Source organism: Pseudorasbora parva, chromosome 20 (assembly GCF_024679245.1).
Source record: "Pseudorasbora parva isolate DD20220531a chromosome 20, ASM2467924v1, whole genome shotgun sequence".
NCBI classification, from domain to species: Eukaryota; Metazoa; Chordata; class Actinopteri; order Cypriniformes; family Gobionidae; genus Pseudorasbora; species Pseudorasbora parva.
Window position 1 is genome coordinate 25294424 of NC_090191.1, and position 23848 is coordinate 25318271.

At 37.8% G+C, this 23848-nt stretch overlaps 1 protein-coding gene across 1 annotated transcript in view; it reads left to right on the top strand.

Annotated features, from left to right (window-relative positions):
• Positions 1–23848, top strand: part of pawr (PRKC, apoptosis, WT1, regulator) — an 82309-nt gene that overhangs the window by 42914 nt on the left and 15547 nt on the right. The window contains exons 2-3 of the mRNA XM_067428653.1: positions 11597–11725; positions 19471–19499. Coding sequence (XP_067284754.1) covers positions 11597–11725; positions 19471–19499 — 158 coding nt within the window. The remainder of the gene's footprint in view (positions 1–11596; positions 11726–19470; positions 19500–23848) is intronic.

The following is a 23848-nucleotide window of genomic DNA, read 5'->3' on the forward strand; positions in this document are numbered from 1 at the left end:
GGTACAAAACTTTTTCAAAACCATACGAAGCCAGCATGAATACTAAAAGTTGTTGTAGTCCATTAAATCATAGAATTGCACGGTCCCACTTATGTATCAAGTCACTGTTTGACCATGAGTCAGCAGTTCTTTAAACCTGCTGAGTGTCAGGCTCATTAGACTCAAAAAGAGAATAGAGCAAGTGAAGGAAAAGGAAAAGATTTCCAAAAAAGGGAGGGGAGGGGAGTAAGTAAGTGAAAGAATGTGGAGGACAAGAGGGGGCTTGATGACTCACTGCTAGCGTGCACTCTGCCCTCTCACTGCAGCGAGGTCTGGTCTCTGAGTGTTACTGAAGTGTGTGCTTATGGAGAAACAACATGCTGCTGTGCTCGGCGTGAAGCAGAACTGCTGGCAGCTACTGAAACCAGAAGAGCAGCCCTGCTCAGAACTGAAGAACCGCAAATGAAAAGCAAGAAACCATAACACAGTGACGAATCAGTTTTTGCCATCTAAAGGGTAAAAGATAAGAGGTCATGACGATTGACTGAACATCAGTTCTGCTTCCTGCCACTAGCATAAACCCTGCACAGCTTGCCCAGTGTTCATGTTCATTCATTAAGAGGTGGACATTCTTATTTCCTTTTTTCTAAAAATAGCAGTTACGTTCTCTCATGAGACCGGGTTGGCCATAAAAACTTAATATGATCTGAACCATGAGTTTTGTTATCTGTTTAATCACAACCTACCACCATCCCTCACTGGCTTCAGTTCACTGGTTTAAAAAAAATCGGCAGTATGGAGAAGCAGATGTTCCCCATTATGCTTTTAAGCTGTTCATTATCATAATAATTATCTTTCAAGAATTTGTTAGATTTTCCTGCTTGGCAAATTAGTGCCCATTAACTACACAACTACACAAAATATCCCTGCTTTGAGCTTTCATGCTTCGTCACATATTTCAGAGACTGAACTCTGTTGAAGCCACTATTCTGTTTGTAGTGATTGAACACTCGCCTCCCTAGTCAAACATGGGTGAGAATAAACAGTGAAGTCTGTAATGGAAATGCAGTCTCGCTGTGTGTACCTTCACATCAGGAGAGCCTGTGTCTGGACAAAAGGTAGTGTGATAACCAGCCTCATCTGCCCAGTGGTAACCCTTCAAGGGTTATTTAACACCAAATGCCCTCTTCTTGTCCCAGAGGAGGAATGAGAAACCAGCTGAATCAGAATGTACCCTGGTTGACCATAACTATGCTCTTAAAGCCGTGGAAGGGTTCTGTAATGAGTTTGCAATGATATTCATGGCTTCCTGGAGTCATAGAGACTCCTACTTCATAATAATGAGCATTTGGGCTGTGTTTATTCAATGAGTTGTTTATTCTTGAGCGTAAACTAATGTGATGTGTAGTTGTAAATGCTTTGTCATAGCGATTCTGAGCACACCGCGGTAGCTGAAACGGTTTTTAGTTCACTATGTAGTCAGTTGTTTACACGAGTCTCAGGTTTACTTCAGAGCCCTGGTTGTTTCATCATCCATGTAATGTGCATCTTCTATGTGACAAATATAGCAAAACATCAAGCAGCCATTAGGCGTGAGGAATTGGAGGCATGTAATTAGCCAATTCTCCTTATGACTGGAAAATTACAGAGTGGAGCTTGTGATCAGCGAATTTCCTGCGTTCATAATATTTTGCACTATTTTTATTGGCTGCTGCAAAATGGTTTTCTGACTGTCAATCGTCTCTGTAGCACCAGGAAGAATATATAAGGTCAATATCAGAGTGCTGATGTTAAAAAAAGATGTTAAAGCCTTAAAGACCAGAATTAAAGTAATCTTTGACTTAATCTCTCGTTCCAAAGGGACAAGATTCCTTCTGAGGATTTTTAAAACATTGTCCAAGCTGCTTTTTTCTATAAAATGGAAGAAGTGGATTGGGTCAGAGAGCGTTCTTGGGGACCATTATGATTCATGCCTTAAAAATAGCTTGAATGTAACCCTTGCTTAAAGGGATAGTTCACCCAACAACAAAAAAAGTGATGTTTCTCTGCTTACCCCCAGTGCTTCCAAGATGTAGGTGTTTCTTCAGTAGAACACAAATGAAGATTTTTATTTTTTTAATTCCAACCGTTGCAGTCTGCCAGTCATAATGCATGATGTGAATGGGTACCAATTCTATGAGAGTAAAAAAAAGTCAGTTTGACCTTCGATGTTAGGCCAGTTTGACTATATTAGACGAAGTTGTAGCGGATGGGAACACTAGATGAGATTCGTCTGGATATGAGTCAAAAAACAAATACTGTTCAGTTTCTCACAGAAACTGATAAGTTTGTGTCTTAAAGGACAACTCCGGTGAGAAATGAACCTAGGGGTAATTAACAGATGGGTAGCGAGTAGATCGTTCTCTGGGATGCGTTTTGATGAAAATCGAATGTAAAGAGTTTTATCTTTAAAAACAAATTAGCTTATAAAACTAGTCTATGGGGCACAGAGTAGTGAAATTAAATCGCTAGTTAATACCACTAACAAGGCTAAAAATAGCCTCACACTAACACAGTAGCATAATGAGGGTCCCAACAAAACCGAAGCATTGAGAACTTTGTAAGAGTACAAACAGTTTAATAAGAAGACACTTTTTAAACATAGTGCATTACGCGTTCATGGACAGACACCATCTTGGAAAACAGTCTCGACGAATCGAGCGACGAGAGCTCTGCTAAGTGATGAACTGTGACTTGGAATCTCATATGGTCCGTTGTTTCCGGAAGAAAACACTGAACACAACAGAGAAAATAAATAAATAAAAATAAAAATGTCCGTGTTATTACATTTCACAAACTTAATTCCTATCGACCAGCTCACTTAGAACAGCGCTCGTAGATCGATTCGTCGAGACTGTTTTTCGAGATGGTGCCTGTCCGTGAACGCGTAAGGCACTATGTTTACAACGTATCTTCTTATTAAACTGTTTGTACTCTTACAAAGTTCTCAATGCTTCGGTTTGCATGTAGGGACCTCATTATGCTACCGTGTTAGTGTGAGGCTATTTTGAGCCTTGTTAGTGGTATTAACTAGCGATTTAATTTTACCATCCTGTGTCTACCCTGTGCCCCATAGACAAGCATTATAAGCTAATCTGTTTTTAGAGATAAAACTCTTTACATTCGATTCTCATGAAAACGCATCACAGAGAACGATCTACTCGCTACCCATCTGTTAATTACCCCTAGGTTCATTTCTCACCGGAGTTGTCCTTTAAGACATCAATGTGTCGTCACGAGCAACAGGGCTTTTGTGCCTGTTGTCTAAGCATGTTTTTTTTTTTAACTCTCATAGAATTGTTACCCATTCACATGCATTATAACTGGCAGATGGCAATGGTTGGAATTAAAAATCTTAATTTGTGTTCTACTGAAGAAACAAAGACACCTTCATCTTGGATGCACTGGGGGTAAGCAGATAAACATCACATTTTCATTTTTGGGTGAACTATCCCTTTAATTTAGTATGCGGATGAATGTGCAAAATGAGACCTGCCTCCAGTCCTTCATTCAGGCTTGTCTACAAGTCGATGTAACAGAATGATAATGCGGTTTATATATCGCTCTCTACAATGTCAGACACAACGGTAATTAATCTGATTAGCCTTTGGCTTGACTCCATCATCAAACAGCTAATAATGTGTTGCTAATGTTACATGAACAATGTTCCAGTGCCATCTCAAAATCAGCATCCTTAGAAACGCTTCAAACATCAGTGAAGAAAAGCCATGTAGTTCATCTTAACGTGGTAATGTACATCATAATTAATTTGGTAAATGTACCCAATTTTTCATATCAACAGAAAAATATAAATTCTCTTGAGTCTCTCCTGTTTCGCAGCATGTAGCAGTAATGATGATATGCTAAAGGTAGTTTGTGATGCACCAGCGATTTTCAAACATTTCTTTTTTTCCACTGCAGTTTTAAGGAGAAAGTACTCTGCAATAGTGTTGACTTATGAATTTGCACATGATTTGCCTTAAAGCATGTTACAAAAACATATAAACAACATTAAAAACTTGATTTTCACCACAGGTGTTCCTTGCATAATCATTTTTGGATGAACTACAGTGTTAAAAAGTATTGAGGTTCTGAAGCAAAATAAATCGTTTTAAAATAACCTTTTTATGTGAGTCACTCACACTCTAAATTAGATTGTACAAATGATGGAACATTTCTGTAGATTGACAGTTTTTTTTATTAAAAAGAAGAGTCACAGTGATAAAATCAGATTACTTGCCGTCTCCTTTTGAGTGACTTGTGTTGAATGTAGACTACCACGTACACGCGAAGTCTTGCAGCTAGTCTTGAAATTCAATTCAGGCTTTCAAATTATTGCATCAGTCTGTGGATGGGCTGTTGAATAAAATGCCCACTCTTTGAATAACCAAACGGACAGCGGAGAGAACTGGAACTCTGAAATTGCTTAGAGGAGATGTTTGTTTTTATGCAGCCAATATAACCTCAATGAAAACCCCATTTACAAGTTCCCTGACAGCGCGAAACTTTGTTTTTATGTGATTCACCATTGAACAGATTGCATATGGTATATTTTGGTGCCATTGATAACCAGTCATGAAAAGTCACGAAAGATTATTTTGGAATACCATCTGTATATACTCATTTTTTTAGATAATTTGTTTTCTCCAATCTCAAATCCATTAACTCAGTCATTTATTACCTACAGTAATAGCTCACGCCAAAATCAAAATTGTCCTCATACCTGGCCTCATGTTGATCCAACACTTTATGACTTTTTTATTCTTTGGAACATCAAGATTTTTTGAATTAGGTTTTGAAGTTAATGGGGTGCAAAACAACATTGAACTCCCTGAAAACACTTTTTGTTCCACAGAAAAAGAAAATCACATTTTTAGGGTGAGTACATTCATATTTTTTATGTGTGTTTTGGTGAACTATCCCTTTAATTCATGTCTTCGGACCTAACGTACTAGGACTGTATGTGAAACGAATGCGTGATTTAATGACACCCAGCAAACATGGAGGTGGCTGGACTGAGCAGATTTCGGAAATAACTTTACAGGCTGCAAATCTGCACACAAGTCGCTCAGAAACAAGATTTATGGACTAACCAGGAATGGCCTCCTGTATGTTGTTTCAGAAAGAAGGCTACCATTTTAGGAGAGACGGTGCAAAGCTGTGAATGCTTTAAGCGCTCACAAACATTCCTTCAAAACCTCATAATACACTCTGTGGACCGTCGCGGTTACACTAAAAGCAACTCTCCTGGAATGTTCGAAAACGGCTTGTCGGTTCTCTCAGAACTGGCACAGACCATGGAGTGGATTAAGTCTTATGTCCTGACTTTGTCCTCTTCCTTGTGTTTTTTATTATTTTTAAGTCTGACTGATGTAATCCATCCTGCCGTGTGTGTTCTCAAATGTAGGTCTGGGTTATGCATGCTTGAATCACTGTTGGGGATGTGTAAATGGACAGCTCTCACTGTCTGAGAAGAGAACACGCTGTGCGGTTTGACCGCACACAAGTCATGAGGTGAAGATGTCTTTTGTGGTGACGAGTTAAAACAAAATGTCTTAGCAGAGACACTGATTGAGGCCGAGCTTTTAAAATATCCTAAACTAAGAACTTCTAATAAAGATGAGCACTCACAGAAGCTAAAAAGAAATGAACACTGTATGACTCTGTATGACTTTTTTACAGAACCCATACAATTTTAGACGGTATATGTTTATGCTGCTCTGTTTTATAGAAACAAAGGATTTTCTGCTCAGTTGAACGGATTGCAAACATATTCATGTTTGCATACAGTTTGTTCTGCTTGTATTTTAAAAATGCCTAATACGTAAAAAGGGGTAGGGCACTGCCAATCCCCCAGAAAGACGATTGCTGTCAGTCACCTAGTGCAATGTGACGGCAGGAGCGACGTGTTTTTTGATAGTTTCAGTCAGACATAGTTATCATTTTCATGTCCAGTGCCATCTGTTCGCTGGTCTGAAAACTAGTTGTGTTCACGTGCATTGTTGGCGGGTTGCTATTTTAAGGCAACTGAAAACAACTGTGCCATTGATCAACAAAAACCTGATTTAAAGTCAATAGGGTAGTATTTTTTTGTGTTATTTAAAGGGAGCATTAGTAATATTCGCCTATAAGCATGTGCACAACGCATGTACACTCTGTTTATTACACACACAGGGATGCGCAGCAGCACACAAACATTTTTAAATATTAAAAATTCAAGAAGCATTCAGTCTTTACGGTTGCAAATTCCGCCATGTAAATAGTGAATTCCGCCATGGTGCAAGCGCAACTGGCTTTTAAAGGGAATGGGAGATGAGAATCTGATTGGTCAATTGCACGTTACACCCAAAACTAGCATAATTCGGATGCACCGAATTTTCAGCCACCGAAAATGGCCCAAAAGCGGGCAAAAGACTTTTATCACGAAACAATACAGCCGAAACGTTGTGATGACGCAAACAGAAACCGTGACCTGCATGTGCTTTTCCAAAGCATCATCTGCGGTGTGGACCAGTCTATGGTGTGGACGTGGTTCATATACGTCTGATGACGCATCTAATAATGCTTTATGTTTCTGTCAATACACGTACTGGCTCCTCAGTGATACACTACAAAAACAGTGCTAATAAAATAAAAATGGTCTCTCTTTGTAAACTTTGTTCAATGCATGCGAGTGCTGCCTTATATTCGAAAATGACCAATAATTTTTTTTTCGCCGTCATCACACGCGTGTAGAGCCAGAATACGCGTATGAGAACCCGCGCACACGCTGTGAGAAGATCTGTCTCTGTGCTCTCATCCGAAAGCGTACACTCGTCTCACAGCGCACAAATATTGAGTTATTTTTCAAGTCTTGCTCATAAACAGACAAACTCACACAAGAAGTATGTCAACATGTCCATCTTGATGAGTATCCAAGCAGACATAGTCTGAATATGCCTCAAGAGAACTGTATACACTATACAGTCGAGAAAGTCGACGCATATCCCTGCATTAGGTCTTAAAGAGGCAGTAGCCTTTACTGCTCTGTTTAATGTCAAACAAAAGATAAGGATATCCCTCACTGCTCTTGATTTGAATAGCTTTTGTAAGTTTAATAAGGATTAATCTTTCATTTAAACAGTTAAATATGCAGTTATTTTACATTTCATTACTTTATTAAATTTCTGCAGGCCAGTAGGCCTGTGCATTATTATTTAATGTACACATGAGTGAGGTCAAGTTAGACATTTTAGTATAAATTGTATTTTATACTGTGCATTGTTGCAATGTTCTAAATATATTTATGCATAATTTGTAATTGATTTATTATTTGAAACTTTAATATTAATTTTTAGTGAAGTTACACAGTCATAGCCATAAATGAAATGGTTACTATTGGTTACAATTACTAATAATTGGCATAATTTCTTTCTGTGTTTCGTTTTTCGGCCTTGGTTTCCTCTTTTTCGGTTTTACCCAAAACACACCCATGACTCATTAAGAGACTAGGTACAACCCTTTTGGACCCATGCGCCTGGCGTGCCAACTGTTTTTTTTTGTGTTTTTTTTTCATCGTTAGACTAGCAAAAGTGGATTCAGGCACGCCCTTAATGCACCTGCGCCATGCGCTGAGATCATTCAAACAGGTCACAATAACTCCAGCATAAAACTTTATATGGGTTGAGATCTTTATTGTTCTCTAAAGCCCTGGATACCTTTTGTGTGACAAACAGGTTAAAACAAAGAAGATTTGGACAGCATTAAATGCCAGATTTTGGATAGTCTTTCTTTACCAGCAACACAATAAAGAGGGCTTTGGTGATGATAAAGCAAATATATTTTTTAATTGCCATACAATTATTTTGCTAGTAATTAAGAAGGAAAGTTGGAAAAAGCAAAATCCTACATTTACACAAAAACTGACTACCAGCTTTTAGATGCATTTTTGTCCTTCAGCTCAACTCTCACTAAAACACAAGCACAGGAATTATGGGATATCATAGGCAGGGATGGATACATTTGTGCTGCCTTCAAAACAATCAGATGAAGGCATCTCAGTAGACAGGATGTGACACGATCATTGGATTTGGACGTGCATTGTTGCCTTCCTACCTCAGTACGCTCCCTGCGGAGGCAGAATTTTTCAGCTTTCGTAAGCCACCTGAATTGATATCTGTTAAAGTTTCGCCTAGTGCCTTCAAATCAAAGTGTTGCGGAAGTCCCTAATCTAAACATTTCACACGCTTTTCCCTACAATCTCTGTTGAAATTAAATAAAAAAATAAAAAAATCTTTGGGGAACAGAACTTGCAAAGACACGTCAGTTCAGTGAGAAACTTGCATGCTGTTGTGTATTTAAATATAAAAAAATATAGTGAGCTGAGCTGACCATGGCCGCTGGGCTGTCAGACAACGGTTTATGATTAAGTTTAATAACCAGAGAGCACGTCCACCGATTCTGCCAGCCGGTTGTGTGTGTGTGCACAATTTTGAGCACTCAAAATCGCTAAGCCGTAAATATATGTCCACCAGGTAAGGATAATCTTTTATCCGGTGCAGGAGAGAGATAGGTTGCCATCATAAATCTCATTCAAATTCTTGCACAACATTTGCAGGTGGATCTTTCTGCCTCAGTATGCAGCATTTGGCAGTGTAAGCATTCTCGTGTTTGCGAAAGGTGTATATATATACAGTCCAAAGATTTGCAGTCAATGCAATTTTTTTGTGTGTGAAAGAAATTACTACTTTGTAGAGGATTCCAAATCATTCACTCATGAGATATCTCAGGTTGAAACAGTGGTTATCAAATAATAACCAATATCCCTTCGCATATCAGCTTTTGTTGTACTAATGTGGAAGGAAATGTTAATACTCAGAACTGTATTTGACACTTAAACCAAAAATGTCTCCACAGCCTTCCAAATTTGATTCTAATGTGTGCACTTATGAAATAAAATGGCTTTTAGCTGTGCCCGGAATAATCTTGGGATTCTGGGTTAAATCATTAAGTCACTCCAAGAGACTGGGTTTGTGATGATGAAAGGACAGTTGACTTCATCGCGCACACACTCGAACACACACTATTCACCTTCCATGGGTGTAATACATCATCCTAATGAACCTGCGTAGCCAGGGCATGCAATACTTGATTAATCCACAGTCATTAAATCCAGTCTGCCGAGGACATCAGGAGGGAAGAGCATCCAGAGCCCCTCAGCTCGTCTCTCCATTAATCTAGTGCATAAACGGCTGAATACAACACCAGTCAAACACACACAGACACTGAGCTCTTCTCACTTTTTTTGTGAAATATTTTAGAGAGAATTCCAACATGGAATCATCATGGAAAACGAGTGAGTTAAGTGGAGTTAAGTGGCAAAAAAAATGCTTTTTTTGTTGTTGTTCCAGATGTTGATTGGTCAATAAAATGTCCCAGCGGAGCTAAAATACACAAGATGAGACATTATTAATTTTAGATTTCTTTTAAGTTCGGTAGCATATTATCTATTATGTTATGTAGTACCCATTTTATAAATAAAAAAGCACAGTCTAACATAATTGTGCCTCTTATTGTTAACTTGAGACATTAGGAATGTCAAATATCTTTTGATATATTTGAGGGAATATACCATACCCCCTCAAAAAAATGCAAGCGGTGCATTGCAGTCGGAAAGTTAAGGCGGTGGGATAGGCTGTAGTTCTGAGGCAGATATGTTGCACATTCTCTCTGCCAGGAAAGGGGTATTAACGTGATAGATCGTAGATAAAAAAAATTTCCAGAAGGCGAGACACAAAATTTCCATCCGCGCATGCATTCCTAATAAAGCAGAGGATGAGCACAGATGCTCATTTTAAATGAAGCCCCTCTCCCTCACGGCAAACACAAATAGGTTAAAGGTTTGATGATCTAACCTGTTTACTCGAGTAAATACACGTACGTTTATGTCAAGCTAAATGAGTTTCTCATTTGCTTTATAAACAGGAAGGGCAAGGAATTTGCAGCCTTTCTTTTCTGTTTTTCCACCACTTTATCTCCAGACCCTCAGTGTCCCTTTTCGACTCTATTCACTGTTCTTCATATTATTATTCACTTTTCATGTTTTAATTTATATATTTCATATAGATGAATATAATTTCTTTTAAAAATTATTTTATTTTTAGTCAAATATTTGCAATTCCCTGTAGTTTTTGCTTGCTGCTCATGCCTTAAAAGGGATCGTTCACCCAAAAATGTAAATTCTGTCATCATTTACTCAACCTCAAGTTGTATCAAACCTGTATGAGTTTCTTTTCTTCTGCTGAACACAAAATAAAACATTTTGAAGAATGTTTGCAACAAAGCAGATAGAGCAACCATTGACTACCATAGAAGGGAAAAAATAGGACAAAACATCTGCTTTGTTGCAAACATTCTTCAAAATGTTTTATTTTGTGTTCAGCAGAAGAAAAGAAACTCATACAGGTTTGATACAACTTGAGGTTGAGTAAATGATGACAGAATTTACATTTTTGGGTGAACTATCCCTTCAGGAATATGTAAATGACCATTTTGCAATGATCAGGCACATTGTTGAAAATAAATCTATTTCTCCCTCTGATATAGGACCATATTTGCGAGTGTCTTTCTACACTTTCTGAGTGATAATAGAACTTATAAAATGGCAGTTTCAAGCCGACACTATATAGATGATCTCTACACACTTTCAATGTTTATAGGTCTTTTCTTTTTTGTACGGTTTTCAAAAGGTCATTCAGTGCTTGTATGTATAGTTACAGATAGTGTTTGTACAATAATGGTCTCCATTGAAAATGTTTATAGTCTTTTTACTGTTGTGACAATAATTTGCCCTCAAGTTTATAAGCTGTCTTAATTGACATAAATGATTGTCATTAGGCAGGGGAATGTCTGATTTTGGCTAACGGCCAGCGGAGTGCAGAAGTGACCTCTTTAAGGGTGCAGCGGGGGCTGATGAAGTGTGTTTACTGATCCCTGGGGAGTAGGAAAGTGTGTGTGTTTGTCTAAGTCGTAGATTGTGCATTCATTTGTGTATGGCAATGTCTATGAGAGGGTTCAGAATTTGGCCCTTCCCCAGGAAGTGTTGATAAAACCGGCTGGCCGGAAAGCTTGTGTAAATTATTACATTCCAGTTTAGCCTTGTAAGGCTATTTTTACCCTCCCAGTCCTGTGCTGGGCTCCACCTTCACTCTTCCTCCTCCTCCATGAACAGGAAAGACTGGCTTACAGCAGCAAGAAAACCGGTTTCTCTCTCCGTCACTTTTGTCACATATGGCGATATCATTCACAATTAGCTCAGATTGTTAGTATTCTCTGGATCACCATGCTTATAGAGACATGTTTAAAGTCTTGTCTGTTTTAGGACATGCAGAACTTTCTGTTCCCAGTGTGCAATGGGACATTCCACTTTCCAAAAATCCCCTAGACTCATACCACAAAGGCTATTCGATAACACACTTCCTGTGTCTGTTTGTGTGTGTGTGTTGAACACAATTAGACTCTCTCGTCATGTGAAAATAATCCACAAATCCCAAACAATCTGAAGAAAGTAAACTGACTGAGCCTGAAATTTTCTCTACAGAGTTTGGATGAGCTTGATGACGATGACGGAGAAGAGAAGGAGGGGAAGATGGAAGAAAGTCTTACACAGCTCAACACGGTCCAGAACGAATCGCTGACCTCTGACCCCGGAGCGGCCCACTCAATACAGGTGAGAGTGTGTGTTTGTTTTAGTAATGTCAGAGGATAATCCAGCCTCTAGAGGGTGTTCGGAGTGCCGTCACCGCTCGGCCTTGCAGAGGCAGTGTTGACCAAAGAAACAAACACAATCAAGTGACAAACAAAAACCAGAAAAGCCGACGCTCATGAAGCCTCAGGCCACATAATAAAACAAGATAATATCTCTTGACACTAGACATGACGGTGGCTTGTCTGTTTACTTTGAGTTATCATGCGTCTAGAGAGGAAACAGGATCACGACAGCATCATATTTTTTTTTATTTTAGAGTTTTAAAACTCCATTAGAATGAGCGAAGGCCACACAAAGTGCCTAAAATAAACTTTCCTAAGAAAAGAGAAATAAAACATAACACAATAATACAATTCCTCTCTCAAAGAATGCAGTGTAGATTTGCTATTAGTATTTACAATATTATTTTATTATTTACATATACATATGTTTTTGAAAAAAACACACACACGTGTATATATAAAAGTATTTTTCAGTATATACGTTTATTCTGCAGAGATGCATTAAAGTGATAAAAAGTGACAGAAGGTATTTTTTAAGTATATATTTTAAGTAAATGCTGTTCTTTTAATTTGTTTTACTCATCAAAGATTCTTCAAAACATTTTTTATTACAGTTTCCAAAAAATATGTTGTGCAGCACAACTGTTATAATAATCTTTAGCTTCAAATCAGCATATGATCCTTCAGAAATCTTTGATTTATGAGAAGCTGTAGACTGGAGTAATGATGCTGAAAATTCAGCTCTAACATCGCAGGAATAGATGACATTTTAAAATATATTAACATAGAAAATAAGTATTCGAAACTAATAATATTTCACAATTTTTCTTCTTTAAAAAATTTAATCGTACTTTAATCGTACAGATCTTTTGAACAGTATTGTGTGTGTGTGTGTGTGTGTATAGTAAATTAATATTTTTAGTAATATTTAAAAACATTATACTTGAATTTTGATTTTTTTTTTTACTTCTAAAAATATATTAACATAATTTTATTTTTATAATATGTGTGCTTATAAAAAATTATAAAATGTGCCTTAGCTTTTTTGTACATAATGTATTTTTCATATTGTTATAAACCTGTATGACCATAAAGCACAAAATGTTTTGAAGAACATCCATGCTGCTTTTTTCCATTTAAATTGACCTATGTAGTGACCAGGGGTGAAAAAAAGGGTCATAAAAGTATCCAGTAGAACTCATGCATTTTATTCCAATTGCAAATCTTATGAAGTGTAATGATGGCTTTGAGCGAGGAGCAGACCAACCTTCAAGCCATTATTCATTGAAAAATCTGCTTGCATTCGTCATTTTAGGGGCTCACTGAACGATGAGGATGGCTAACTGTCAGATTGCCATCAGTATAGCTCTTGGAAATTGATTACATAGTTTTCTGAATGATGCATTGTTGTGTTATATCTAATTTCCTCCTGTTGGGTGGTTGATTCCATGTAGCTTCAGGTTGCTGAATGCATAAAGGAAACTATTAGCTTGAGATTTCTGACACTGTAATCACATTGACATTGTGTGTCTGAGTGCATGTCATCTTGTATTACTTTTCCCTGGAAAGGATCGCTACAGTATTCAGCGAGAATTTCAAACCTATTATTGCAAAATATGAAAGGACTTTTAGTGTGCAACTGTTTGCGACTGAAGGCATTGTGAAAAATGTTTTTCTGAAAAGCCTTTGAAATGTGCTTCAGCTAGATTCATAATTATGTTTAAATAAAGAAACTACTGCCGGAGCTGTGAGATTGCGAGTATTCAGACTATTCACATGTGTTTCTGGTGATCCTGGACCATGTTCAGTAGTGTATGCCAACCGACAGTTCTCCAGATGTTGGCCTCTGTTGTATCGGGCACAGCACACATTGTATGTAGGATATTATACAATAGTCAGTTCTTGTCCTCTAATTTGATTGGCCAAGAGTGATATGCGTTTAATAAAACATCTCTTTTATCTGGTATGTTACACAATATATACTGTATATTTGAAAATAGCACTTACCTGCCACCGACAATTGACCCTACGACAGATAAATGACATCACAAATACACAGAGTACTTACCCAACATGATCATCATTTTTGAGAGAAATAGTGAAGGTGAATGCATATACAAACAAGTTCTCTATTTAGGATTCAAACAAATACAATCCAAGCCCCTTTGATGACGTGATGATTACGTTACTGTTGATCATCTGTCCATCATCGTCTAAAGCCTGCCCTGATGATTTCATTGGTCTGAACAGTTTCTGTTCGGGGATAATTACTCCTCTATGGATCGAGTCCAGACCGAACTGCCCGACCTAAAAATGTTGTGGGCGGGGCTAAGATCGGCTGGCATCCAGGCTAGGGGGTGAGTAAAATATCAGGAAATTTTCATTTTGAAGTGAACTAATCCTTTAACACTGACCTTCATTAATCTTACACTTCCATCATTTATTCTCTCTATTATATACAAGTTAATTTTAATTTAAGAATTAAAACAAACATTATTATTATTTACCCCATTTGCATCTGCAGAAAGTTGCACATTTTTTCTTTGTGTTAATGTCAGTTTTTGTCAACAATGTTTAGCTTCTTGTGATTTGGATACATTTCTCCTTGTAATTCCATTATTTTCTTGTCTTCTTCTGTTATATATTGTTTTAACATAACCTGGTACAAAAGCTTATGCTTTCAATTTCTTTGTATGATGATATGCTGCGTTTGAAGTTATTGCATTTAAGCTTTTTCCGTAATCATCGGGTACATTTTGCTTGACAGTCAAAAGATAGAGTGATCTGGCCTTGAAAAGCGGTGGGCATGGTTATGTAATGGCTCCCATAAGGTCAGTTGTGTTGTTGTAGCAAATGTCGGTACTCTCTTGAGACCCTGTGCCTACAGACAAAGCACAATTGCTTGTGTTGTGTTTCATAATTAGAGCAGCATCCAAAAAGTTGTCAGTGTTCCCTCGTATTATAAGAGATGACGACAGGTAGCATCATGTCCCCATTTTTATAGGCGTCACAGTTAGAGCAGATGGCAGATTTACGCATCCCTTCAGACGTGCGAGAGCAGAGCAGCTAAAAATGTGCTGCATTTATCGGTTGCTTGGAATGTTTTTTGTGGAATTCCACATCATATTTCACTGCTCTCTGACCTCCCCCTAGACATGGTCGTAAGCTACGAGCTTTCGACAATATTATTTAGTATGATGCCTGACAGCTCTCAGGTTCAGCCATTACAGGGTTGGATGCACATGATGTGTCTCCGAATTCTCTGTACAGTCTGTTCAAGGCCGCTGGTAATTTAGGGATGCAGTAAATTAAAAGATGGTAGCTTTATGAGTATAATTCCTTGATATTTTTATGCTGGGACCAGCATTTCCCTTCTGGTCGTGTGCACGCGCGTGTGTGTTGTTTTGCTGCTTCTCTCTCTAATGAAGTCCTGACCAGCTCAAGGCCTCCATCTGCTTCTGCTTATGGCCCACTTTACCTTTCTTCTCTTCTGCCATACAAGGAAAACATCCTCCGATACCGGAGAACCGCTAGAACTCACAGAACCATGCGGGACATTCCACAGGATCATCTCGCTCCAGTGTGGCGCCAGGGGCTGCAATGCATTGCTGGAAAGTGATATTTCGAAAATGTGCCTCAAAACCGTGTGTATTTTTTACCGATCAATTATTTAGATTTGTCTTAAAACCTAGTGAGTTACCCACCCAGACAGCATTTTTAGGGATCACAGAGTGCAGCATGTGCACACTATAGGTATCACAGACACATTTACCAGTGTCTGCAATGCCACAAAATGCGGTCTATGCTTCATTGCAACAGTCAAATATTTAAACATGCATTTTATGCCAAACAATTCTGTGATTGTGCATCATCTCTAAATGCCCATGATGACAAAAAAAGACTAGGTTTCATTAGGGGTGTGCATTGGCACTGCCTTCACGATTCGATTCGATTACGATTCACCAGGTAACGATTCGATTCAATTCGATTCTACGATGCATTGTGATGCATCAAAATTCTACTGCACACAAAGCTAATTTTTCATCAGTCATGAGGCAATACAAGCAGATATTAAACAACAGGTTGTATTGGCTGCTATGTGTCTCCTGTATCTTTGACATAAAAGTTATTAAATAAAATAAAATGTAATTAAATAAAAGAAAAAAAAAATGCAATTAGCCCTTAAATGCATGACTGTTTCACCAAACATTCTTACATATTCAAGTCGTTAGCGACCCAGATCTATATTTAACATGGATAGACCTCTACCTGTCGTGATAATATATAAAACTCCTGATTTTAGAGTAACAGCTACAGAAGAATAAAATAAAACCTATTTCGTTACCTTTTGGAGCTTGGAAGGATTCAGTTTGAGCAGATGTTTAATACCATCCTCATCTGTCCTCGTCAGAGCTCAGTATATTCAGCATCTGCCTCATATTCGCGATCTCCAGCATATTCTCCAAACTCATTTTCAATGTTTTCAAAATCAATATTTTGATCACTGACAGCTTCTTGACCACATCCATCATCAAGAGACAGTGACACTAACATATGATTGTGTTTAGTACTTGCTCTCTGAAGTAAATCACTAACCCATTTCAAGTTTTGCAGATTATAATTATTGTTTCGTTTTCTGTCAGAGATAACTATGAGTGAAACGTCACTTCATCATTGGGTATCAGACATTGCCACCTTGTGGAATAAAGGGGAATTGCACATAATCGATTATGGCACTTTGCCGCATCGATGCTGAATCGTTCATGCCCCGCATCGCGATGCATCGCCGAATCGATTATTGTTGACACCCCTAGGTTTCATAGACTCATTCATATCAAATGCTAAGTATTTTCTAGGGCTGTACTAGAATAATCGAATATTCGAATATTCGTTCGGTGAGGTGGCATTCGATTTTCAGTTTTGAGATTCGAATATTCGTTTTTTTTTTTTTTTTCAACACGTGACGTCCGTCGCGGACTCATTCTCACTCATGCTTGAAATAATAATAATACATTTAAAAAAACACCGCAACATGCTTTCAATAAAAGCATCGCGCATTTTAAAGATTTAAATTAACAAAAAGTCAGAATAAGACAAAATAAATCCCTTATATAGAATAAAACTAATTGTAATAGATATTACATTTTGTGTCATTTTAAAAACAATTCATTTATTCTTATTCAACTGTTTATAAGCATGCTACCGTGTTCTTTATTTATTACAGTTCATTGAAATCACTGTGTGTTACTAATTTAATTTCTGTTTTGGGATTCATTTGTTTTAAAGAAAGGTTTGTTATTAATACCTTATTAAAGTTCTTGCTCTCAACAGACTTTGTGTTTTGAATCACTTGTGCACTGTCCGTTTTCGGAGCATAAACCTGCCCGTGTAATGCGTACCGGAAACTGTTCTATTTAAAATATTATTAACTGTTTATTAATATTTAAAGAATGTGTGCCACCTGATCATATTGCACCAAATGCAACACTGCACTCCACTGGGTCTGCCGCAACACATTTACGATGCCGAAGAGTGAAACGTGAAGTCGTGAAAGATGATACAAATGCAAACCGACACTATTATTATATATTTAGCCCCACCCACCGAAGCTTCGAACATTCGATATTGATTGCCACCTAAGCTTCGAAGCTCAAAAAATGGCATTCGAAACAGCCCTAGTATTTTCTTTTGGGCAACATGGACATTTGTATGGTTTTGTAAGAAAGCATCATAGGGACATTTGACATTTGAACAATCAAATCAAATGGGTGGTGGAAACTCACTATAGGGTTTGAGACACAGTCCTTGCTTTACAATATAGAGAACATTTTATGAAACTTTTGGACATTGATTAGAACAGCTGACGAGACCTCTAAATATACAGTACATTAGGGATTTATACAGCTCTTGCGTGACATATGGGGTTAATTCTGAGTCTTAAAGTGTTAATGCTCATTTGCATTTTAAATTAGCACTTCTAGTGTGAAGCCGTTAGATCACTCGGAGGGATTTCCCATGTGCCACTCAGCTGACCCCAACAATGAGAGCAATGAGATAGTGGCAGTGTAATTTTCACCTGACAAAAGCACCTGCTAAAAATGTTATGGAGAAAGCAGAATTTACATAGGGTGACTAAACGCAGTTTCCTTTAAAATGCTGCCCAACAGCTGAAATTCTCTTTTTTTTTTTTTGCATGTAAGCTGAAGGTTTTCAGCGTTCACATTTAATCTTATGAAGCCTATATTGGTAAATATGAATTGTGAATTGGCGACAGGCATTGCCGCTTTTCTCTGGCGGGATTTAAATGTTTATCGCATAAAGCAGAAAAGATTTAGGGCACATGAGCGCAGCTCCAGTCCAGAATGCCAGAGCAGGCATGCGCCGGACATTTTTAGACTGGACTTCAGAGATCCTGAGATCTTACCTTTTAAATTGGCTGTCAAAAACACAAAGGCCGTCAGATCGCAAACAGCTATGAATTTCATTTTAAGCAATGTGCAATTTGGTAGAAGAGAAACTGGGCTGAATACAATGAATATATTTGCTTTCTCCATCTCGGTCTCTCTCTCACACACACTGTCTGTCTTCACGCTTACACACTTTCTGTGTTTCTTTGGGCTCTGATGACCAAAATGCTGGTGTTGTTTTAAGGTTAAGGGTTCCAGCTATACAAAGAGTATTTATATTAAATCATTTAGCACTTGCTTTCTATCTATTTTTCACAAAATCACCCCATTATGCTTTATCAGGTCACAAGGAAGGACGCATGCAAGTCAACAGAGTTCACAAGCCATTTTACTTCTGTAATATGATGCATTTCCGAGTGAAAATGTAAAAATGAAGGATGAAACTTGATTTGATGATGATTAGCTCATCAAAAGTGGTATTTATATAGCAGGTGATTAGACAAAACTATTGTAAAAATAAGTTAAAAAGCACAGGTTTTGCTTGAATATTTAATTTCTCAACAAGAACACGACATTAATATTAACAGCAAGAACATTCAAAAAGGCTTTTGCCTCTAAAGTGTTTTTTTTTTTTACTTTTATGATGGTTAAAAATGTATATTTCCCCCCTGGTTTTGCTTTGCGGGTTTACTGAGATAGTAATATTTTAATGGTGTTATGGATTTAGTGCGCCAACATATTGCTTCAGCCAAACAATATTCTGAGAGGTTCTGAGGCGATAAGAGGAATGTTTAGTAAAATGTAATGGTGGTAAACAAAAATGTAACGCACTCAAACACAGACAATAATAATGAGACCTGAGAAAGTTATATTCCGTAGATACTGTGAAAACTATATTAAAACAACATAAATTGTAATTGTGAAAACATTATAATTAACTGAATTTTGTGTTCTGGAACATACCGGTGTAAAAGTGTTAGGTATGACAGTTGGGTAGATATCAGCCTTTATTGAGAGTTTGAGACCGATAACCATAACCTGTAGGCCGTCACACTGATGGAACTTCTTTGGAGAAAACACAACCGCAAGGTTCAGCAATGAGTGAGTTATAGTGCCTGGATTTATTGTTTTTTGATTTCATTTAGTCTGGTTTAGCTTTTGTACCTCAGAAAGGGCTGTATGAATGGAGTGAGACATACCGTTCAAAGGCCAGGAGAATTTATTGGAAGGCTGCTGTTTGTGTTTGTGTATGTATATTTCTCTTTTCTCATTCTTATGCCTCTTTTTTTTTTTTCAGGACACTCCGAGATCCAGAAGTCATAAGAGGTGAGTCTGACTGCATCTAATATCTGTTGCAGGTGAGATGCGTTGTTTCAGCATTGCATTGTGCAGAGGCAGATCAAAGGGATTAAACGGTTTTAGCCGCTGACCGCAGCTCATTCGCTCATCTGGTACAACATCAGATGTATAACAATTCTCCTGGCTTGAAAATTTGCCTCAGCGAAACTGCTGGAAAAAAAGAGGGTCTAGTCAGAAGAAAGGGATTTAAAGCCTGTCAAACGACAGCATGGCTTAACTGGACTCATTTTCAGAGCCACTGTGAGACTGCCAGGAGCTTTCTTTCTCTCAGTTGGCAGTCACGTCAGGACTGAATTAGTTTCCACTTGAATGATACAAGTGGACTGTTTGTATCAAGCTGAGCAGACAAATTTGAGAGAAGTTTTAGGAAGTTAAAACTTGGAGACCTTACGTTTTTATTCACCTCAAACCAAATACTGATAGAGTTTGACAAAGAAATATACACTGCAACTCTGTGTCACCTCTCACGTAAACACTTCCTGCTCCAACAACAGCTATTTTTCTTAAAGGGTTGGTTCAAACAAAAATGAAAAATCTGTCATTAATTACTAACCCTTATGTCGTTCCAAACCCGTAAGGCGTTCATTCATCTTCAGAACACGAAGTAAGATACGTTTCATACATTGTTAAAATAGCCCATGCGACTCCAGTGGTTCAATTTTAATGGTATGAAGCGACAAGCATACTTTTTGTGCGCAAAAAAACTAAAATACCTTATTCAACAATTTCTAAAGAATAATTCTTTAGACATTTCCAAATGTAACATTACATTTTTATATACAGCAAAGTTGAAATGAACAAATTATTCTTTTTTTAAATTATTCTTTTAAAATAATCTTTTGAAGCATTTCATAAAAGGGTTAGCAATTCATTCAACTGTAAAGGTGAAGTTTAGAAGCAAATCCATTAAATGGAATTTAATATACCATACTTGTCCTCATACTGTCTGTACACAAATGTTAGTGTTTTTTTTTCTTTTTCTGCACACATTGTGCAGCTCATTGAGGAGCAAATCAACATTTGATTCTCGTCCAGGAGATTTATTCTGTGGGAACCAACCATACCTAAAGAGCAGAATTTCATAGAGACTTAGGTGTGCTCTTAAAACTTGGACTTATAGCAATGGCAAAACAACCACCCAGAACATACTAGCAATGACTAACAGCATGCGAACGACCAGTCAGAACACCTATTGCAAACATCTACACATCCCAGCAAAAAGATGGTCAAATATTGCTTAAATATTGCCTTCTGAAGACTTTTCAGTGACAAAGCCATCCTATCAGTCGGGCTAGTTAATTTAAATGAACAAACTGATTCACTAAATGAATCAGACCTCCCAGTTTACAATCGCTTAGACTCGTACATTTTGCACACCGTGTACAGGGTGATGCAGACAAAAGCCCATCTGAGCCTCAGTCTGGCAATTTGATTAGTCGCCCATCTTTCTGCCCCAATACTCGCACTCGAACACCCAGGGCTCTGCCGCAGCCGGCACGACAGGTGGGCGGCAGAACCAGCAGCTGAGACCGCTACGTACACACTGTGTCAATCAGGATAAAAAACACACATCACATTAAATTATAGTGTCACTGCCATAATTAATATTATATAGACAAGTAAGATACGTCTACTGTGGTTAGTTCATTACTAACCAAAAGTTTAATCTTGGAGAATGGACACTGTTGAATACTTGCCGAAACCAGCTAGTATGGTCACCATATATAGAGTTGACTTCTGAAACCCCCCCCAACCCCCTTTCTCTCTCATACAGACACACACACACACACACACACACACACACACACGCCCCTGCTGGGTTTCCAGGAGCAGATCATTACCTCTGCCTCCTCCCGTTTCCTCTCCACAGGGGACTAATGCAACAGAGTGGTTGTTACATTCCCAGGACATGAACATTCAGATTGGACATCTGCTCCATTCTCCGAGTCTATCAGATTCAGACTACACTACACTGATAGAGGCATGGTAAAATACATCTTACAACTTATCTGGACACATTACTGGGCCTTTTCGTTAAGGGTTTCCTTTATTATAATTATTATAATGCTACTTTTCTGTTGGTGGTTTCTTTGTCATCAAGAAGAAATAAAATGAAAAGAACCCACCTGAAAATCTGATATTCTAGTCATTAGACATGGTGCAGTTCCATTATTATCTTGTGTTAGATCATTTGAAAGTAACACAAAATACACACAAAGTTTGTGGGAGGAATTTTGTTCAAATCTCTAACCCCCAAGAATGAGCAATGACGACGATGCTTGAAACGAAATAGTTTCAGTTCATAAGCATTAGGCTGGTTGGTTCCATATCTGCTTCATTCTGTACGTTTGACCTGAATATCCTCATTATATAAGCACTTCACTGTACCTCCTCATTAACAGGAGGATTAGAACGGCTGTCTGTCAAAAGAGAATAACTATGGCAAATATTAGAGCCAGCAAATGGTTTTTCATTGCCTGAATGAACCAGACCTCAGTGGATGTTAATGTTATGGCGGCCAGAAAGCCCTTCAGCCTGTCTACGAGTTGGGGTTGAATGAGGCTTTAGAAGACAGAGGTGAGGCGAGTGAAGCTAGTTCCAATCAGAGCAGGATATTTCTGTAAGGGGCAGTGTTGCGTTTGTCACTTTCACAGTGATTTCACAGCAATTTCGAGAACATTTTTGAATTGAGTTTTTTTTTCTTTTTTCGTAGCTGTGAAATGTAAGTGTTTGAAATGTAAAATGACAGGTTGTTTTGAGCAGGACTCTGTTCTTTAGTAACTTGAGATAGCCGCAAGTGTGGCCGCAGATCTGAACACTTGCTTCAAAACAGCATTACACTGCATTCGCAATGCATTTAGCTCCAGTTTTGTCTTTCCAAACAAAACTGAATTTTTATGCTGGATATACATGGGTATATTCATGTAGATTTGATTTGAACGGGATGGGGTTAATGTTACATTAAAAGCGTTAAAGCGTTAATTACCTACAATGCGCTTCCTTGACTATTTTATTCCACATGTAGTTAAGATTAAAGGACTAGATGAACTAATTATGGTCTTGTACCACAAAATGAGTACCACAATGATTGATAAACATCACAATATGGTAATCTAATATGCAAAGCTACTTGGAAACAATGAGGATTTTGAGATGTGCTTTTCAAATAAACCTGACATTACTTCAGTAACTCTTAAGTAGGAATTTCCAATCGATTCTTCTGTTCAAGGTGTGTAATTTCTGCTCTGTTAACACCACCAATCGAAAGTGAAAAAGTTTCCAGCTTACTCTGGAAAGTCTTTCATTGGTCACACACATACTTTTTTTTTTTTTTTGTGATAGAGATATGTCATAATTATTCAACGCTGATGTTTTTAAGTCATTTATTTGTATGGTATGGTACAAAATTGTTATTTTGTACCAAAAACTCTATAAACAAAACTGAATTTGCTTGTGCTGTTACACATGCATACATTTAGCCCGTATGCTAAGGTTGAGTTGCAAATATGGCCAAGTCAAAATACCTCTCACAAAAGCTATAGAAAACAAAGAGTTTTATTACATTGTTGTACCAGAAAACCTTTGAGGGTGTTAAAGAAAAAGCACAATATCAATCGGGGGAATAAAATGTTTGATCAGAATAACTGGGAAAAACCTGCCAAAGACTTCCAAGATGACCTGATGAAAGGAGGGAAATATATTTTAATGAAGAGTACAAGAAGAACACAAGTATGGCCTCATGTTGGGACATGCCACTTTTGACCAAGATGTAAAAGGCTGACTTGAATATGCTAAAATTGGAAAGAATGTGGAGTATTGGAAGAATGTTTTATGGGTGATGTGACACAACTGAAACTCTTTGGTCCCATGAATCAACGGAATGTCTGGTGCAAAAAAGGCAAAGCTTATGAGCAGAACACCATCTCCGTGGTCAAACATGAAGGTTGATTCAGTCTTGTTATGGTGGAGCTTTGCCGTTTCAGTGGAAATCTTGACCGTATGAAGGACATCACGGATTCTTTGAAGCATCAAGCCATTTTGGCAAAGATGGTGATGCCTTTGGTGCAGAGACTGAAGCTTAATGATCAATGGACTTATCATCTGAAGGACAGCTATCCCAAAGTATACATCCAAATCTACTAAAGCTTAGTTCAGGGATCAGTCGTAAAATGTTCTCAAGTGGCCTGTACAGTCTTCAGATTGAAATCTTATAAAAATATTTTGTGGAATTTGAAGAAAGCAGTGGTAACATAAAAAAACAAAGATTATTGACCCAGAAGCTTTTTCATGCGAGGAATGGGCCAAGATTTCAGTAG